Here is an 18,341-nt window from a genome sequence, read left to right as displayed (position 1 = left end):
TGACAATTATGTTGTATCTGGTTCACAGCTGTGGAAGGGAACTGATGTTGGAGATAAGGAGACTGAAAATTATATTCCTGAGCATGATACATGCTACTTAGCTAAACTGATAAGGATGTTCAATAACATTTTACAGCTGGGAGAGTAATAATAATGATCATTCTCAGCACCCTCCATAGTATTGTTTCTTTTTAAAGCTTTGTAAATAAACAAAAAAATGCTTACTAATTCATTATATTCCTGAGAGTACATGTAAAGAAACTACTGTGCCATTTCCTGGAAGTGCAATGGGCATGCCTCATCAGCTCACCCCTTCCATATCTTTGCACAACCCTTGTGTTCAGGTTAACAAGTTAATGCAAGGACTCTGATGACTTTGGAAAGCACCAGGAGGACAGGTGCCTTGTGCCATTCCTTTTCGCTAAGCCATTATGGCAGCGCAGTGTCTAATTCTTAGTATTTAGCCAACAGTGAAATCTTGTTTTAAGTCATATTCTTGAAGTGCTCTGAATTTTCATTCCCTCTTTGTTTTATACTTTAATACATTAGTTCCTGGGACCAAGCTGTCAACATGTTCTCTCTCTGTCAGTCATGCTATGACCAAGGCCTCAGGTGGGGATTCAGTGGAGCTTTGATTTACAGTAGCTGAGGAGCTGGTCTTTTCCCCTACATTATCGAAAGACTTTTTGGGAATTTTGAATTTGAAATACAATATTTCTAGTGAAATATGAGGATTAACTACAATCCAGTGTGTGGTCTTGTGCCAAGTGTATAGTAAAATTAACACAAAATGAACAGACACACTTGGCTATTTCAGGAATTATTCAGTACTTACCGCTTCTACCAAACTGTCTGCACTTCTCTGTTTGTCACTATGTTTATGTCTAAAGTCATTAGGTACAGTTAGATTGGCTGGTGTGAATGTTCGGTAGGAAATATCAGGGTCATCTGTATACCAGGAGCTCCTATTCAAAGAAGGCAGGCTGCCATTCATCTGCTCTGTAGATTCAGCCCTGTCAACTTGGATTAGAGGTGTATAATATGGAGTACGGTCCCGGTTGGGTGGGGTAGCTGGTGGGGTGGCCCAGGAACGTGTTGAACGACTTGGTGAATGTCTGTGAGCTTTACTGGAATCCAGACCTGCAACTGCCATGACCTGGTAAAGGGAAGTAAAGATAAGACAAGAGTTAGCGTACCTCAAACAATCCTGTAGTCAGGCTTATTCCTCATTTCAAATCCAATCTAATTATTTAGACAGCTATGAGAAGCAACATTTTATATGTTTGATACTTGACAATATAAAAGATGGGGAGGAACTGAAATAAATTAATCGTCAACATAGACAAGTATCTATCTAGTGGATCTTTTATTGACCAAACCTTGTTTGATACACTATGACTGAATATTTGCTTAATAAAATATATTCAGTAGGGCTGTCAAGCGATTAAAAATATTAATTGCGATTAATCGCACTGTTAAACATGAAGAGAATACCGTTTAAATAATTTTGGATGTTTTCTACATTTTCAAATAGATTGATTTCAATTACAACACAGAATACAAAGTGTACAGTACTCACTTTACATTTACTTTTGATTACAAGTATTTGCACTGTAAAAACACAAAAAAAGTATTTTTCAATTCACCTCATACAAGTACTATAGTGCAATCATTTTATCATGAAAGTTGAACTTACAAATGAAGAATTATCTACAAAAAAACCCACTACATTCAAAAATAAAATATAAAATTTTAGAGGCTGCAAGTCCACTTAGTCCTACTTCTTGTTCAGCGAATTGCTCAGACGAACAAGTTTGTTTATTTTTGCAGGAGATAATGCTGCCCACTTCTTGTTTACAACATCACCTGAAAGTGAGAACAGGCTTTCACATGGCACTGTTGTACCAGCATTGCAAGATATTTACGTGCCAGATGCACTAAAGATTCATATGTCCCTTCATGCTTCAACTACCATTCCAGAGGACAAGCGTCCATGCTGATGATGGGTTCTGCTTGATAACAATTCAAAGCAGAGCAGACCAACGCATGTTCATTTTCATCATCTGAGTCAGATACCACCAGCAGAAGGTTGTTTTTCCTTTTTGGTGGTTCAGGTTCTGTAGTTTCTGCAGTAGAGTGTTGCTCTTTTAAGACTTCTGTTTAGCATATCTGGCACGTGAATACCTGATCATGCCAGCTACAGAAGTGTCAGGCAAATGCCTGTTCTCACTTTCTGGTGACATTGTAAATAAGAAGAGGGCAGCATTATCTTCTGTAAATAGAAACAAACTTGTTTGTCTCGTGGTGATTGGCTGAAAAAGAAGTAGGACTGAATGGACTTGTAGGCGCTGAAGTTTTAAATTGTTTTGTTTTTGAGTGCAGTTATATAACAAAACAAATCTACATTTGTAAGTTGCATTTTCACAACAGATTGCACTACAGTACTTGTATGAGGTGAATTGAAAAATACTATTTCTTTTGTTTATCATTTTACAGTGCAAATATTTATAATAAAAAATATACACTGATTTCAGTTATAACGTGTAATACATTATATATGAAAATGTAGAAAAACATCAAATATTTTATAAATTTCAATTACTATTCTATTTTTTAACAATGCAATTAAAACTGTGATTAATCATGATTAATTTTTTTATAATCACAATTTTTTTGTGTTAATCGCATGAGTTAACTGCGATTGACAGCCCTAATATTCAGCAAGTAAGGCAAACAGACTATAGTCCCTGATCTTTGCTCCTCCCTTCCTGCAGGAACAAGTGAGGAAGAATCTGGTTTTAAACTTTAAATTGGCTTTAAGCTCCTTATATTTTCTGGCTCCCTGGGGCCTGCCCAGATGGCATGATACAGTTCAGTCCAAGAGCTGCTCTGGCTCCAGCAAACCCTCTGGGCCATCCACCATACAATCAGAGCAGTGTAAAGGGGACTAACACTGCTGAAAATTTGTCCCATGATACAACAGCAAACAATTTCATTCTATTTGAACGTTGATCTAGAAATCATAGAACGTAGTGAAGTTCAACACCTCACAGAACAAAGTATGTAGTTTAAACCAAATGCCATATGAGAAAGTAAACACCAATGAAAGCAGTAAGTGATAGCTGATTCATGCAGATGGGATACGGTATAAGGAGGGAGCTGTGGTGAGGGTTATTAGTATATATTGAATATATTGCCAGTGCTTTAAAATGTTTTCATTATTCCAGACATAGACTCCACCATTGTCATACATTACAGTGACCACCTATTACTCTATATTCCAGGGTATAGACATCAGTACAGTTTAGTCATTTTTAACTACTCTTGATCCCTATTTGATAGGCCTGAAGGGACTAAGCTTATATATTTAAAAAATGAAACAGCTGTCAAGATCTCAGACTGCATGAAAAAAAGACCAGTCGAACTTCTCTCAAAGAAAAGATGAAAAGTAAACCTGGGCATGGCAAAGTGCAGTGCTTGTAAAATAGATGGTAATGTTGCTGCAGAGGAAGGCTTTGAAAGGGCATCAGCTGTAGAATAACCATATACCTGTAGCAGTTGTGCCAATATACTCTTGTATTAAAAAGCCTGAGGAACAGCAGTGCTATTAATAGAGTGGCTAAAAGACCAAGTACCTAAGGATATTCCTTAATCTGTGGGCATTTAGAGTGGTTGGGAGCATCATATTTTTATGGCATCCCCAAGAATATTTCTGATGGTTGGTGTCAGATCATCTACAATATCTGAAGCTGTCATTTCTGAAGGTACAGCTTCAGAAGGCCTTGTTTCTGGCAACTACAGCAAAGACAGTGAGGTACACAGCTATTTGGAAGTAAGTCAGGGGTACACAGGCAAAGTACAGAGCTGACCAATGGGCTTTCAAAGAGTCATGAAGCCAGGAGGTACAAGATCCTTGCTAAATTGGTTTAATTCAACATCAGTTAATAAAGATTTTTTAATTACCTGTTGTTGCATTAAATGCAGTGGTAAAGCAGTGCGGTGGTGGAAAGTAGGAGAGAGAGGTATCTCATCTTGACTGCTTTGTCTGCGGAGGCATTCAAAGTTGAAGGAAGAGCGGCGATTTGCTACAATGTAACAATGTTTCATTAGTAAAATGATGATGATCATTCCCAATGTCAAGTATTTCCAAATTCCAGTATGGGTCAAGTGTCACCCTTCAGATTATTAGCACGTATTGCTCCTGATGGAACAGATTTAAATGGGCTCTGTTGACTTACTGAAGCAGGCAGCTCAATACCCAAACTGGATATACAGGAGGTGGAAGTTGTGTTTGTTAACAGAGGTAAAATTCAGGAAGGGTTCAAAGTGTGCACTTTAGAAAAGACTGGGAAAGGCGCTTGACTTTAGCTGTATATTGTAAGCTTCTTGTGTATAGTTAAAATAACAATTATTTCTTCACTGAAGCTTTAAGTTCCTCATTGTAGCCCAGTGGGCTAGCTTGCCTTTATTATATTCAGTGCTTTGCATTATATTCAGCAGTAATGCAAGGAACCTACAGGCCTGTATCCTGTAAGACATTAGCTTCATCAAGTCAGCATAAGACTTAGGGCCTATGACCTCTGAACGACAGGATTTCTAGGATTTCCACTGGCTGTTTATCTGTTCAAAATTTAAGTATTGGGAAGCTGAAAACAGAGTGTTTAAAGAGAAGTTCTGGCCACAGATACATGATCCAACCACTTGAGTGTCATGGCAATGAATTGACGTATATAACAGGTGCATGAGCTACGTCCATAGATCCTAACCATAGAAGGCCCATGGTAATGAATTAATGTATATAACAATAAGTTCAGATCACTGATATACTAACCTCTAGAAAAAAAGATACATTAGTAAGGTGAGGAAATACAAATAAGGAAATCCCCTACTGCATATGCATCAAACATAGTGGCATCAGCACAACATATTATAACCCAGCCTAGGGGTGATAAGAAGGAGGAGATGTAGTCCCGGGGAGGTGTAGAATGATGGCCACTGGTTATGAGGAAGATGATGACTAACATTTCAAGTTGTTCTACAAGGGATGGTGTGAGTATATGAGTGTGCAGATGTATATTCTGTAGTATCTCTCTCTACCTTACTGATCCGGGGTGTTTGAGACTGTGCTAAATGTATTAATAAACTATTTGTAAATATAAAGGAGTTTCTATAGTGTGAGTGTTGCAACTGTGCACACTGGGGTTCCCAACTGTAAATGTAATGTGTAATTTTGTAAATGTTACACAAATCAAAGTAGTAGTTTTTTGTGCTAAACATGTTTTTAATATTGAGACAGGTAAGAAATAGGGCTGTCAATTAATCGCAGTTAATTTGTGAGTTAATTGTCTGAGTTAATTGAGATTAAAAAGATTAATCAATATAATACCAATTGAAATTTATTAAATATTTTTGGATGTTTTCTACATTTTCAAATATATTGATTTCAAGTGCAACACAGAATACAAAGTGTACAGTGATCACTTTATATTTTTATTACAAATATTTGCACTGTAAAAAACAAAAGTAGTAGTATTTTTCAGTTCACCTCATACAAGTATTGTAGTGCAATCCTTTATCATGAAAGTGCAATTTATAAATGTAGAATTATGTACAAAAAAAACTGCATTCAAAAATAAAATGTAAAACTTTAGCACCTACAAGTCCACTCAACTCTACTTCAGCCAATGGCTCAGAAAAACAAGTATGGTTAAAATTTGCAGGAGATAATGCCTTCTGCTTCTTGTTTACAATGTCACCTGAAAGTGAGAACAGACATTTGCATGGCACTTCTGTAGCTGGCATTGCAAGGTATTTACATGTCAGATATGCTAAACATCTGTATGTCCCTTCATTCTTTGGCCACCATTCTAGAGGACATGCTTCCATGCTGATGATGCTTGTTAAAAAAAAATGCATTAATTACATTTGTGACTGAACTCCTTGGGGGAGAATTGTATGACTCTGTTCTCTTTTACCTGAAATCTGCCATATATTTCGTGTTATAGCAGTCTTGGATGATGACCCAAAACACGTTTGTTTTAAGAACACTTTCACTGCAGATTTGAGAAAACACAAAGAAGGTACCAATGTGAGATTTCTAAAAATTGCTACAGCACTCGATTCAAGGTTTAAGAATCTGAAGTGCCTTTCAAAATCTGAGAGGGACAAGGTGTGGAGTTTGCTTTCAGAAGACTTGAAAGAGCAACACTCAGATACGGAAACTACAGAACCCGAACCACCAACAAAGAAAATCAGCCTTCTGCTGGTGGCATCTGATTCTGATGATGAAAATGAACATGTGTCGGTCAGCTCTGCTTTGGATCATTATCAAGCAGAACCCATTATCAGCATGTACTTTTGTATTAGGTGAATTGAAAAATACTATTTCTTTTGTGGTTTTTTTTACAGTGTAAATACTTGTAATCAAAAATAAATATAAAGTGAACACTGTACACTTTGTATTCTGTGTTGTAATTGAAATCAATATATTTAAAACTGTAGAAAACATCCAAAAATATTTAAATAAATGGTATTCTATTATTGTTTAACTGTGTGATTAATCGCACAATTGATTGATCTTTTTAATCACACAATTAATCGCGATTAATTTTTTTAATCGCTTGACAGCCCTAGTAAGAAGCCATTCCATGCTATTACGAAAAACATATTTGAATGCCAGAAAAGACAATTGTAATCATCTAGTCTGACGTCCTGTATAACACAGGCCACAGAACTTCCCAAATATTATTCCTAGAGCACATCTTTTATAAACATCCACTCCTGATTTGAAAATTTCCAGTGATGGAGAATCAGCTGTGACCCTTGATAAACTATTCCAGTGGTTAATTACCCTAATTTGTTTATGATATACACTCTTATTTCCAGTCTGAATTTGTCCAACTTCAACTTCCATAGTCCTGGTAAATTCCATCATATGTGGATTTCGTGGTGAGAAACCTGGGAGGTAGCAATCAGTCCATGGAAAGCCATGGCAAGGAACTTTAGACCAATACTTTAGAACCATTCTTTGCATCTCTTTGAAAAAATTGAAGATAGTGGGTAAGAAATATGCACTTAAATCTAGATCCTCAAAGATAATGACTTCAAAGACAGTTAGGTGGTTAAATACCTTAGAGGATTTGGGCCTTACAACCTGATCTTTGCTGTACAGCCCCAAATCTCAGAACTCAATCTACTAACAAACTGCAATACTCAACCAAGGCACAGTGTGTTACATTAATTTGGATCATATTTGGATGCTAAGAGAAATTCTCCAATGTAACATATCGGTTTCTGAATGTACACACAAATGTATCCTTCGCAAACATTAATTAAAATGAATTAGTTTGATCTTCCTTCTTTTAAACCCTGCTGGGGTATTAAAGTGCTAAAATGCACTGGTTTAAGTCAATTGACTTCACTGGAGTTACCCCTGCATTACTTTGATGCAACTTAGATCAGAATCAGGCCACAACTCTCTTTTCTGGTAAGAACATCAAATGGAACAGTCTTTTACTGATAAATCTTCTTTAAAGACTAATCAGATTAATAGTGTCTGTGACTGGGTGGACTTTAGCCCACCAACATTTTAATGAGAAAAAGCTAAATGGGGCTGACAGGCTGTTACCACAGAGAAACCTCCCACTCCACCTCTCCTGAAGAGAAGAGACCATAGAGAACTTTTTAGCTCAAGGTTTCTTTCTCACTTATATGTACAGGGTATATATATTCTGCTCTCATCTGAGCCACGTAGAGGCAAACCCCCTAACTGGGCCAAGGGGAAGAGCCTGAGATTTTCCAGTATCTTTGTTATCAGAGGGACTGGTAAAAAGCTATATAGAAGCCTGCTTCCCCAAAGGACAGAGGAGGAGTCCCTTTCTAAGTTGGTGTTTTCTTGATGCCTTTGGCAGAAGGCTCATAACTTTCTGGGAGCTTCACTTCTCACTCATTTGAAGGAAATCATGGGAATATTTGGAGAGCAACATTTACACTCTCCAGTGTGATGACCTATAGGGATTTTGTGCTTTATCTCACTACTACCGCCACCAAGGGTCCAAAAGGCAAAAGCTAATGAAGCTCGGAAGTAAGAGCCCTGCATAGATAGTATTATTAGAGAACTTACTGCAAAAACTGCTTACATATTTGTTGCTTTTCATTATGGTTTCCTGCTTTTTCTTTAAAGAGCCAGTGACCCTACCCTGGCAGTGATCCCATTACACTTCCCTCCCAATCAAAAACTGATTCTTGACACACTTCTGAATCTTATCAGATTTGGGGTCTTTATGCATTTTCGCATTTTACGAATCAAAACTGCTCTTATTTGGCATTTCTTACATAATGAGTCCCAGGGCATTTTATACTTTAAGGACCCTTCCCCACTGAAGAAGATAAGCAATAGAAATCAAATATGTTTTATGTCTAGTATTAAAAACAGAATTACTATTTGCTTCTCAAACCAAACAAGAAAAAAATGGTTCATACCCACGAAGTATCACAGTTCAAAGATCAAGATCCAAGTACTTTGTGTGCCTCTAAGATGCACCAGAAGACTGGCATTGCTAATCTAATTGATGATGGATTTGCACATAAATCAGGACTACACTGGGATTTGGAGGATGAGAGGAGCAATGTTTGATGTAATACAAAAATTAGTTGGAAGCCAAAATAAAGATTTGAGCAGTAGACAAAGTGACTGAAAAATAGGAGTACATGTCAGAAACGTGCTGGCAGCATTTTGTGAAACTTGAAGTCTGCAGAGTGTTTATTGTGTGGTCTATATAGCAATACACCACACTACTTCAACATAAAAACTAAAGTAGAAATGACCATTCTGCACGCATGAGACAAAACAGACTAAATTCTAGTAATGTTTCTGAGATAATAAATGGAGGATCTGGTGTGAATTTCAAACAAGAGATCCTGATGACAAATAATACCCAGATATTTTAAGAGAATTTGAAAAAATCCCATTGAAAGGGCAATGCTCCCCACCAAAAGTACTGGGGAAAAAAACTCCATAAATTTCCTTTAGCTGCATTCAATTGGAAATTATATAAGAATATAAGAATGGCCATAGTGGGTCAGACCAAAGGTCCATCTAGCCCAGTACCTGTCTTCCAACAGTGGCCAATGCCAGGTGCCCCAGAGGCAATGAACAGAACAGATAATCATCAAGTGATCCATCCCCCGTCGCCCATTCCCAGCTTCTGGCAAACAGAGGCTAGGAAACCATCCCTGTCCATCCTGGCTAATAGCCATTGATGGACCTATCCTCCATGAATTTATCTAGTTCTTTTTTTAACCCTGTTATAGTCTTGGCCTTCAACATCCTCTGGCAAAGAGTTCCACAGGTTGACTGTGCATTGTGTAAAAAATACTTCCTTTTGTTTTTTTTAAATCTATTGCCTATTAATTTAATTTGGTAACTCCCAGTTCTTGTGTTATGAGGAGTAAATAACACTTCCTTATTTACTTTCTCCACGCCAGTCATGATTTTATAAACCTCAATCATATCCTCCCTTAGTCATCTCTTTTCCAAGTTGAAAAGTCCCAGTCTTATTAATCTCTCCTCATATGGCAGCAGTTCCATACCCCTAATGATTTTTGTTGCCCTTTGCTGAACCTTTTCCAATTCTAATATATCTTTTTTGAGGTGGGGCGACCACATCTGAATTCAGTATTCAAGATGTGCCCATACCATGGATTTATATGGAGGCAATATGATATTTTCTGTCTTATTATCTATCCCTTTCTTAATGATTCCCAACGTTGTGTTCACTTTAACTGCTGCTGCACATTGAGTGGATGTTTTCAGAGAACCACTCAATGTGCAGAGATCCACAATGACTCCCAGTTTTTTTTCTTGAGTGGGAACAGCTAATTTAGACGGCATCATTCTATATGTATAGTTGGGATTATATTTTCCAATGTGCATTACTTTGCATTTATCAACACTGAATTTCATCTGTTATTTTGTTGCCCAGTCACCCAGTTTTTAGAGATCCTTTTGTAGCTCTTCACAGTCTGCCTGGGACTTAACTATCTTGAGTAGTTTTGTATTATCTGGAAATTTTGCCACATCACTGTTTACCCCTTTTTCTAGATCATTTATGAATATGCTGAATAGGACTGGGTCCAGTACAGACCCCTGGGGAACATCACTATTTACCTCTCTCCATTCTGAAAACTGACCATTTATTCCTACCCCTTGTTTTATATCTTAAACAGTTACCAATCCATAAAAGGACCTTCCCTCTTATCTCATGACAGCTTGCTTTGCTTAAGAGACTTTAGTGAGGGACCCTGTCAAAGGCTTTCTGAAAATCTAAGTACACTACACCCACTGGATCCCCCTTGTCCACATGCTTGTTGACTCCCTCAAGGAAGTTTAGGAGATTGATAAGGCATGATTTCCCTTTGCAAAAACCATGTTGACTCTTTCCCAACAAATTATGTTCATCTATGTGTCTGAAGATTGTTGTTTACTAAAGTTTCAACCAGTTTGCCCGGTACTGAAGTCAGGCTTACTGGCCTGTAATTGCCGGGATCACCTCTGGAGCCCTTTTTAAAAATTGGCGTCACGTTAGCTATCCTCCAGTCATTGACAGAATGATTTAAATGACAGCTGATTTAAATGATAGGTTACACATTACAGTTAGTAGTTCTGCAATTTCACATTTGAGTTCATTCAGAACTCTTGGGTGAATACCGTCTAGTCCTGATGACTTACATCTATCTGTGGTGCTTGCTAAGACCATATGGATGGAGACTGCCTCAGCTATATCCACAAAAAGAGAAGCATTATGAAGTACTTGTATTGTTACTGTCAAAACACCTGCGACAGACAGATACTGTGTAATATCCTGAAGAAACCTTATCAAATTAAGATAAGCTTTACTGAGTTAAGTTAAACCTCACTGAATTAGAGCTAATACCTTTGTACTACACTGTAGTAAAAATACAACTATGTTTACGTTGTTGTTACATTGTATGGACCTTCTCTAGTAGGGAGGGGGAATGCTAATGAACTTTCTTCATCATCAGCCTTTGAAGCCACCTCCCTGGAAAGATGCACATATACCAGCTAAAACAATTCTGCAGAGACCAACAGACAAAGAAAATACTTTTGGATAAAAGCCTGGGGTTTAACCTGAATCAAGGCCTTCTTCCTGATCCAGCAAATGGGCAGGACCCCTGGTCCATGAAAGGTCTCAAGGAAGGACATGGCCTACTGAGGCCTTATAAGACTGTGTGCTTGTTCTGAGCTGAGGCACTGATGAACTTGTAATCACAAAGAAACCCCTAGGTTGGGATGATGCCTGGTAAGATTATTAGCATACAATCAAGTTCTTTTATTGTTTTTAATATGCTTTCTCTGTACACTTGCAGAGGAAGTACTGCATGGTAACATAGATCTCTAGCAATCACTCTGTTATCCATCTCTGAAGAGAAAGCAAGCAGGTCTGTTTAGGCCAAGTGCCTTTGCTGAGAAATACGAAGGCAAGGAACTGTTCAGCATGGAGATACTCCACTGAGAAGGAAGGGAGATGTGTCTCCACCCAAGAAAGGCAATGACTGGGGAGGTGGAGGCCTGAACATGGGTGCCCTTACCCACTGAGTAGAGATACTGGTGCAGATGCCCTAAACTGGGAAAATACCTTTTCCAAATTAAAAACAAATGGAAAAGCTTGTGTTGCTTTCATCTGAAAAACAAAACAAAACAAAAAAAACCACCAAAACAAAATAAAAGCTATAATAGTATTAGCAGGTGGTGTATCTGGTTTGAAAGGGTCATGGAAAGTGCCAGCGGGTGAGTCATTAGAGTGACAATAGTTCTGTTTGATTTATACCAACATAATAAACCTGTGAACATGAATAAACCTTTGTTTCCCTTAGGGGCGCAAAGAAAAACACTTCCTGATCCAAGCTCAAAGTAGGGCAAACCCGTGCTGCACCCTACCTGACCATTTTCCACTAACCTCATAAAGTAAACAGATACCAGGGACTTTGTTCATTTGCAATGTTTTCTATATTAGCTATAGTTTTATAAGCAGAGAAAATGCAGGATGGTCACATCATGTTAATGAAACAATGAAGGGATGAGGGAAGCAAGGGAGAATGAGAGAGACCCATGCAGTTATATGCTGGGATCTGTAGATTGCTGCACCTCAAGATAGACTTGTGCATCTGTTGTCTGCAAAGTTGGTAAATATAATGTACTAATCAGGGGTTTACTCTCAAAAATCAGAAGAAATGATGGTGAGAGTGATGTCAAGGTCCACAGGAATATTCTCTTTTTTCATCCAAGCTTCTACATAAAACTGATAAAAATTTGAGGCACTTAAACAGACTTTCTTACTGTACTCACATGTAGGTGTTGGCGGTAGCAACCGTCTCCTAGGAGATCTTTTTGAATCATAACAGATCTGTGAATCATCTTCTTCAAAAAACCCATGTGGGTGATGGTAACCTTTTGGCCACTCAAAATCTAAGTCATTGCAGTGATATCTGTTGTGATAGTCGTATGTATGCCTGAATTACAGAAACGTATTGTTAATAAGAGAAGTTTCAATGAACTGATCATTAATCTTTTCATTTACCAGCCCAAAGGACTCCTGGCATTGTTCTTACACTGATTCTTGCCAGAGCATGAGAACTAAACAAAACATCCGGAAAAACATGACTCATTATTTACATATTGGTTTCTGATTGCGCGCTGCTTATGAGAAAATGGGCATACGCTGGTCTGTTTAGAATACGTCACATGTTAACTTTAATAGTTTATTGGTTTTATTAAGTAATATTATGCTTGGTAAAAAACCACATAGTTGTAATCCTTGACGTCAATGTTACTATTATCACAGAAGATTACAACTCAAGGCTTCAATGCTATCCTGTGTTAAAAATAGCAAAACCCTTTCCTCCCCCCACCCACACCTTTCCTTATGATTTCAGGGTAATCTGCAGGGCTCAGCACAGAGGAGTTCAGGCTGTTGCTGCTTGAGTATTACAAAAGCCTCCCTTCTGACGGAAAAAATCTCAAAAGAAGCTTATTTGACTCTGATTAACATTATATTCAAAATGAGTGGATGGGTAAATGAAATGAAAGTGGAGGGGGTGCTTGGTTGATAATTTGGATGGACCAATTCAATTTGGGGTCAGCTGCCAATCTGAGTTGTCTGGAGTGCAGGTAGGGCATGAGGAAAAAGAAGGTGGAGACTCCACCTGAACTAGTAGGGAAGATTGTTATGTTTGCACATGTGAATATGTACATGGACATCTAGGACAAGCACGCAATGGATTAATCTAGTGATGTTGTACTAAACCTGCCCTTGCAAATTAAAACCGAAGCTGAGGAGACTTTTGTGAGGCTGTGGAATTGGTTGAGCCACTGGAATCTTTCTAGACAGCAATTTAGGAGTGATGATAGTAGCCTTTTGTAAGGAAGGTGGAAACAATCTACCTTTAATCTTGTAAGTACAAATCTGTGTATAATTCATGACGAGATAGGGGTTTCTAACAGGATATATGAAACATTTGACATGTCTGAAAAAAAGTTACAAGCAGTTTGTAAAACAGAGAACATTGACTGTTGCCAGAAAAGTAGGAGACCTGTTCCATGAAATGTTAGCACAGTAAAATGACAGACCATGAAAAGATAGATTGTTCTAAATGTTAGGAAAGTCAGGAGAGGTCATACTAATTACCTAATGACTGCCCTTCGCCCAGTTCAGGGAACTGTATGAATCCAAGCTGAAGGGGGGAAGCTTGGATCTACATGGAATAGATATACGGTTTTTGATTAAATCTGGGCAAGTAACAGCAATAAAAGAAGTGAAACTGTTGAATATGAGTCACAGGAATTGTCGATACTGGGTCAAAAAGAAAGTTGTTAGAACAGGCCTTTTAAGGATGCTGCAGCACAGAAGTATTAAAACTGGAAGAAATGAGTTTCACGTGGAAATTTTGGCTGGGGAAAATCCAAAAAAGTTCAAAAATGGGGAGAAATTGGGTAGGAAAACTGGACCTCAGGTATTAGAGTAGGAGGCAGGGAGGAAAGGGAAAGGGTGGGGACTCAGGTGAATGCAAATTGGAATTTCACTCAGGGTTATGAATGTGTAATAAATACAAATTCAGCAATTCTGCAAATTCGGTCCATGAAATTCTTGTGAAAGATGTGACTTGGGTGAAACAAATGTGTAATTCTAAATATTTATAATGCAGTGGTGCCCAAAGGCCAGGACAGGTATCACAGTATCAACTGCCTGTTCCACGTCCATGGAAAAAGGTGACGTGATTAGAATTGTTAAAGGGAGGTTAAAGCCTGTACTTTATTAGATCATGTTATACTATACAGAGTCCATCAAATAGTTTATCTGTCTCATTATCATCCTTCCTTCTGCTGAGCTTATGGAATCAAATGAACCATCATTAAAAGCTTCCCCAACTGAGACTGATCCAGCTGCCATTGAAGTTAACAGGAGTTATGTCATATACTTCATTAGGAGCAGGTGCAGGCCTTAAATCTTCATTTACCTCAAGCAGTATTCAATTTTTCCCCAATAATGTAGGGGCTTTTTTGATTTTGAACTGTAGAGTTTCTCACAGTCCAAATGAACTAAATTCCTTCATCATTGCTTTGGAATTATGTATTAGGGATTTGCTGGGGTCTCATTTCATACCTCAACATGAGATGTGCTTGAGTATATTTTGCATTCTCATTCACTGATATATTTCTCTAAGAAAAGAATAGTGATATTTTAAGGTATAAAATGTGTTTAATGTAACACTAGGTGTTATGTATATAATTTATTGACATTTTTTGTAGTTAAGACTAATAATCTCACCTGTTTCCTGACAACATATAGTCTTCTTCATAATACTCTTCTCCGCTAAAATATTCCTGCTCTCCCATATAATGATCATCATTGCAGTAATACTGAACTTCATGATCTTCACGGCAAATAGTTGGTAGATGCCCATCACCAGAGTCTGACCTACAATTGGTACACAGTGGTTTAGGATTTCACTATACTTTATCCATAATGTTAATATTTAAACCTGCACTTTTAACACAGCTATTTAAAAAAAACCAAACAGACAGACATATAAGTTCTCTCGTAGCTGGAATGATGCTTTACAGTAACTTCCATTAGACTACAGATGGGTACATGGGTATTCTGTATTTGCTTTTCTGTTTTAAAGTGTTAATACAAGTATGGTAGATTTACTACGCTTCTGTAGTTACACTGAGTAGTTAGAAAAGTCAAGCACATTTAAATCAGTCTTTCAAGCTGAAAGTCCAGAGTATGTGTTTGAAAAAGTTTCTCAAATACCTAAAATTTGCCACTGAGCAAAAATATAAGAGCATTTAGTGAAGTCTTCCAAAGCAAAGTGTGAAAACAACTATGCAAATTCTAAACATAGAAACTACACCTCTACTCCAATATAATGCTGTCCTCGGAAGCCAAAAAAATCTTACTGCATTATAAGTGAAACTGTGTTATATCAAACTGGCTTTGATCTGCCAGAGTGCACAGCCCCACCCCATTGGAGCACTGCTTTTCCACGTTATATTCAAATTTGTGTTATATCGGGTCACTTTATATCAGGGTAGAGGTGTACTAGATTAGGAAATACTTTTCCGGAGCTGTCCTCTATCTGACCTCTAACATTCGTGATGCAAGCAACTCTGACAAACACCAAATAGGTTCTTTTCCTTGCCCATAAATATAATTAGCCATCATTAAATAATTCTTACAATAATACCTTTAAGATTGCATACTTTTTATCTCCTCCAGTCTAAGTGAAGTAGGATTAAACTTGACATTTTTTTAAAACAGGAACTACTCTTTGGGCGTGCTCCTGTGCCCACTAAAGTGATTGATTTTAATAACGCCATTGATTTTAATAACGCAGGATCAAGTTCTCTACTAGTCTTGAACTTTATCAGCCCGTGTCGGTCACTTACCATACAGACATGGGGTGAAATTAGTCCAATAAAATTATCACAAATTTGTGGTCATTTTATATCTTTTCATTCCACAGCTTAGTTATTCTAAGTTTGTGCCCAGTTAACTCTGGCTACTTTATTATTGTTTTTCCATTGTAAGAACATTGGGAGCTTTTATGTTGTCTCATGATGTAAACATATGTCTTAAACAATATGCACTTACCTAATGTAAGTTTCATAATAGCGTGTTCTATCCAGGAAAGCCATAAAAATGTGGAGACAATTTTTTTTTAATTAGACAATTAAAATAATTTTCAGAAATTCACTATTAATGGTGACTATACTTGTTCTATACTGTGACTGTCCAATGGATTTGTTTAAAAAAACACAACAGTATTTTAACACTTTGAGACAAGACACTCCTAGATTACATGGGCTATTGTGTTAAATACATTTTTCTATATACGTAAGAAATTAGTTATATGTTAAATTATAGTTTCATTTGTCAATACAATAGAAAAGAAAAATGAAAGCAACTGCTACCTCCTTATCACCTAATATATCAAGAGTTATTTGTTTTAAGTAGCACAGTATGAGTTTTGGAGTAGCACTACACAATTCTGAACTACTGCACATGCTGTAGGATGTTTATTTACTGAACACAAACATATCAGAGTTTACCTCTTACTGTTTGATCTTCTAGGCCTCTCATGATCAGCCCTGGAGTATGAATGGTATCCATTTTCAGACCTATGTTCATGATTTCCAATGTTTGGGTGCCTTCCATTAGCAACTTTGGACACATTGGCATTATTGAGATTGGCATTTGTTGAGTTTGGAACGTGCTTTCCTATTGAGTTGTGATTATGATGGTTATGGAATATAGAATTTGAGGCCTGGTGGTACATATTTTTCTCAGTATCACTTGCAGATAGAATTGAAGGCCGTTGGACATGCAGGGGACGGTGTGTGGTATTGATTTGTTGAAACGAATCTCTCCTATCACTGCTAACATGATTTATAAGGTTTCCGAACAGGGCACCATTCCTCTGTTTAAAAAAAAAAAGAAAAAAAGATATTTGAAAATTTTTAAATGGGTTAATAATTAATAAATGCACTTCTTGAATGGATTTTTGCATGGAACACTTGTGCTAAAATTTGTGAACATGTTTGAATTTGCATATATTTAAACAAATACATGGCAGCCTTCCAAATATTAATGAGAAATTGATAACATGACCCCACAAATAATAACAAACAGAACCTGGCATTCCTTTCTGAAGAAACTTTCACAAACCTGCTTTTTAACTATTTGACTAGCTCTACCTTTGACCTTGTTTCTTGGATGTGTAACTCACCACTTTTATTGCTTTTAGGACCTCTGTACTAAAGAGCTGTAGCATGCTCTCCATGGATGCCTTGAAGACAACTCAGAAGGAGCATCTAACGTAGAAAGTAGATTCCCCCTTAATTACAAGTGTCTGCCACAGTAGTCAGTATTTTATACGTATTACCCAAAGTCTTCCAATTGGCTTTTATGTGCAATTCAAGGCACTGATTTTAAACTATGCTGTCTTAGTCTGGAATCGGGCTACATAAGAATCCACCTCTTCCCCTATCTACCATTGTAACAGCTGAGATTAGCTGAGGTGCTTTCACTCCCAGTGCTTGATTTGAACTTCTGGGGTAAGGTGCCTAAGCGCATGGCCTTTGATGCTGCAATTTGCTGCCCCACAGGCCTAAGAGAACATGATATTGTTGACTTTTTGGCCATAGCTTAAGACTCATGTATTTTCTCATGACTTTTCCTGAGTGGGGTGACTACAGGAAAAATATTTCAGCTAAATTCTGAAGGTGATGGAATGTGTCCTTTTGTTAACACTGTTTTTTGTTAATATATTTGCATCATTTTTTAAAATATTCTGGTAGATGCAGTCCAAGTGGTCTGATGAGTTCCTTCTAGAAATATAAAAACACATAATGAAACGTTCTACCATGTGGGTACTTTCTGAGTAATTACTTTATATATATCTTCCTCTTCCTCATGATTATTTTCCTCAGGTTCATCATCTTGCAAGTCACAGGATATAGCTCGACGAATTTCAGGGCCAATGTCATGAAGTGTTCTTAGTCCTGCCTAAATCAATGAAAATATCATAATACATTAGAAATATAGTTTCCTTATCATAATTAAATCACAAACAGGTAACTTGTTTTAAAAGGATAGTCCATTTGTCAAGGTAAAGTCTATAAACCTTTCTATAAATGTAATTACTTGGTGCTACTTTATAGAACTAAACCTATATAGCCTTTGTCCGCTGTCATTAGTGCCATGCTTACACCAAAGAGTCCAATATACACCTCTACCTCGATATCAACTGTCCTCGGG

The 18,341-nt window shown here is 37.4% G+C and overlaps 2 protein-coding genes across 6 annotated transcripts in view; one reads left to right on the top strand and one right to left on the bottom strand.

Moving 5' to 3' along the window:
• CHDH (choline dehydrogenase) overlaps positions 1–6,364 on the top strand; it is a 37,416-nt gene extending 31,052 nt beyond the window's left edge. Inside the window, exon 9 of one of the 2 annotated variants that reach the window (XM_075073235.1) lies at positions 6,009–6,364. The gene's annotated coding sequence lies outside the window, so the exon portion shown is untranslated. Of the gene's footprint in view, positions 1–6,005 lie in introns of both variants that reach the window. The other variant, XM_032794309.2, reaches the window with a different exon arrangement.
• The window catches only part of CACNA1D (calcium voltage-gated channel subunit alpha1 D), a 356,488-nt gene that overhangs the window by 2,621 nt on the left and 335,526 nt on the right, over positions 1–18,341 (bottom strand). For 2 of the 4 annotated variants that reach the window (XM_075073231.1, XM_075073233.1), the window contains 7 exons: positions 17,973–18,089; positions 16,634–17,001; positions 16,176–16,202; positions 14,847–14,996; positions 12,368–12,531; positions 3,964–4,085; positions 836–1,156 (listed from right to left, as the gene is read on the bottom strand). In XM_075073231.1, coding sequence (XP_074929332.1) covers positions 836–1,156; positions 3,964–4,085; positions 12,368–12,531; positions 14,847–14,996; positions 16,176–16,202; positions 16,634–17,001; positions 17,973–18,089 — 1,269 coding nt within the window. Of the gene's footprint in view, positions 1–835; positions 1,157–3,963; positions 4,086–12,367; positions 12,532–14,846; positions 14,997–16,175; positions 16,203–16,633; positions 17,002–17,972; positions 18,090–18,341 lie in introns of those variants that run through there. The other 2 variants (XM_075073232.1, XM_075073234.1) reach the window with 2 other exon arrangements.

Source organism: Chelonoidis abingdonii, chromosome 17, assembly GCF_003597395.2.
Source record: "Chelonoidis abingdonii isolate Lonesome George chromosome 17, CheloAbing_2.0, whole genome shotgun sequence".
NCBI classification, from domain to species: domain Eukaryota; kingdom Metazoa; phylum Chordata; order Testudines; family Testudinidae; genus Chelonoidis; species Chelonoidis abingdonii.
This window is presented reverse-complemented; position numbering and strand designations above follow the sequence as displayed.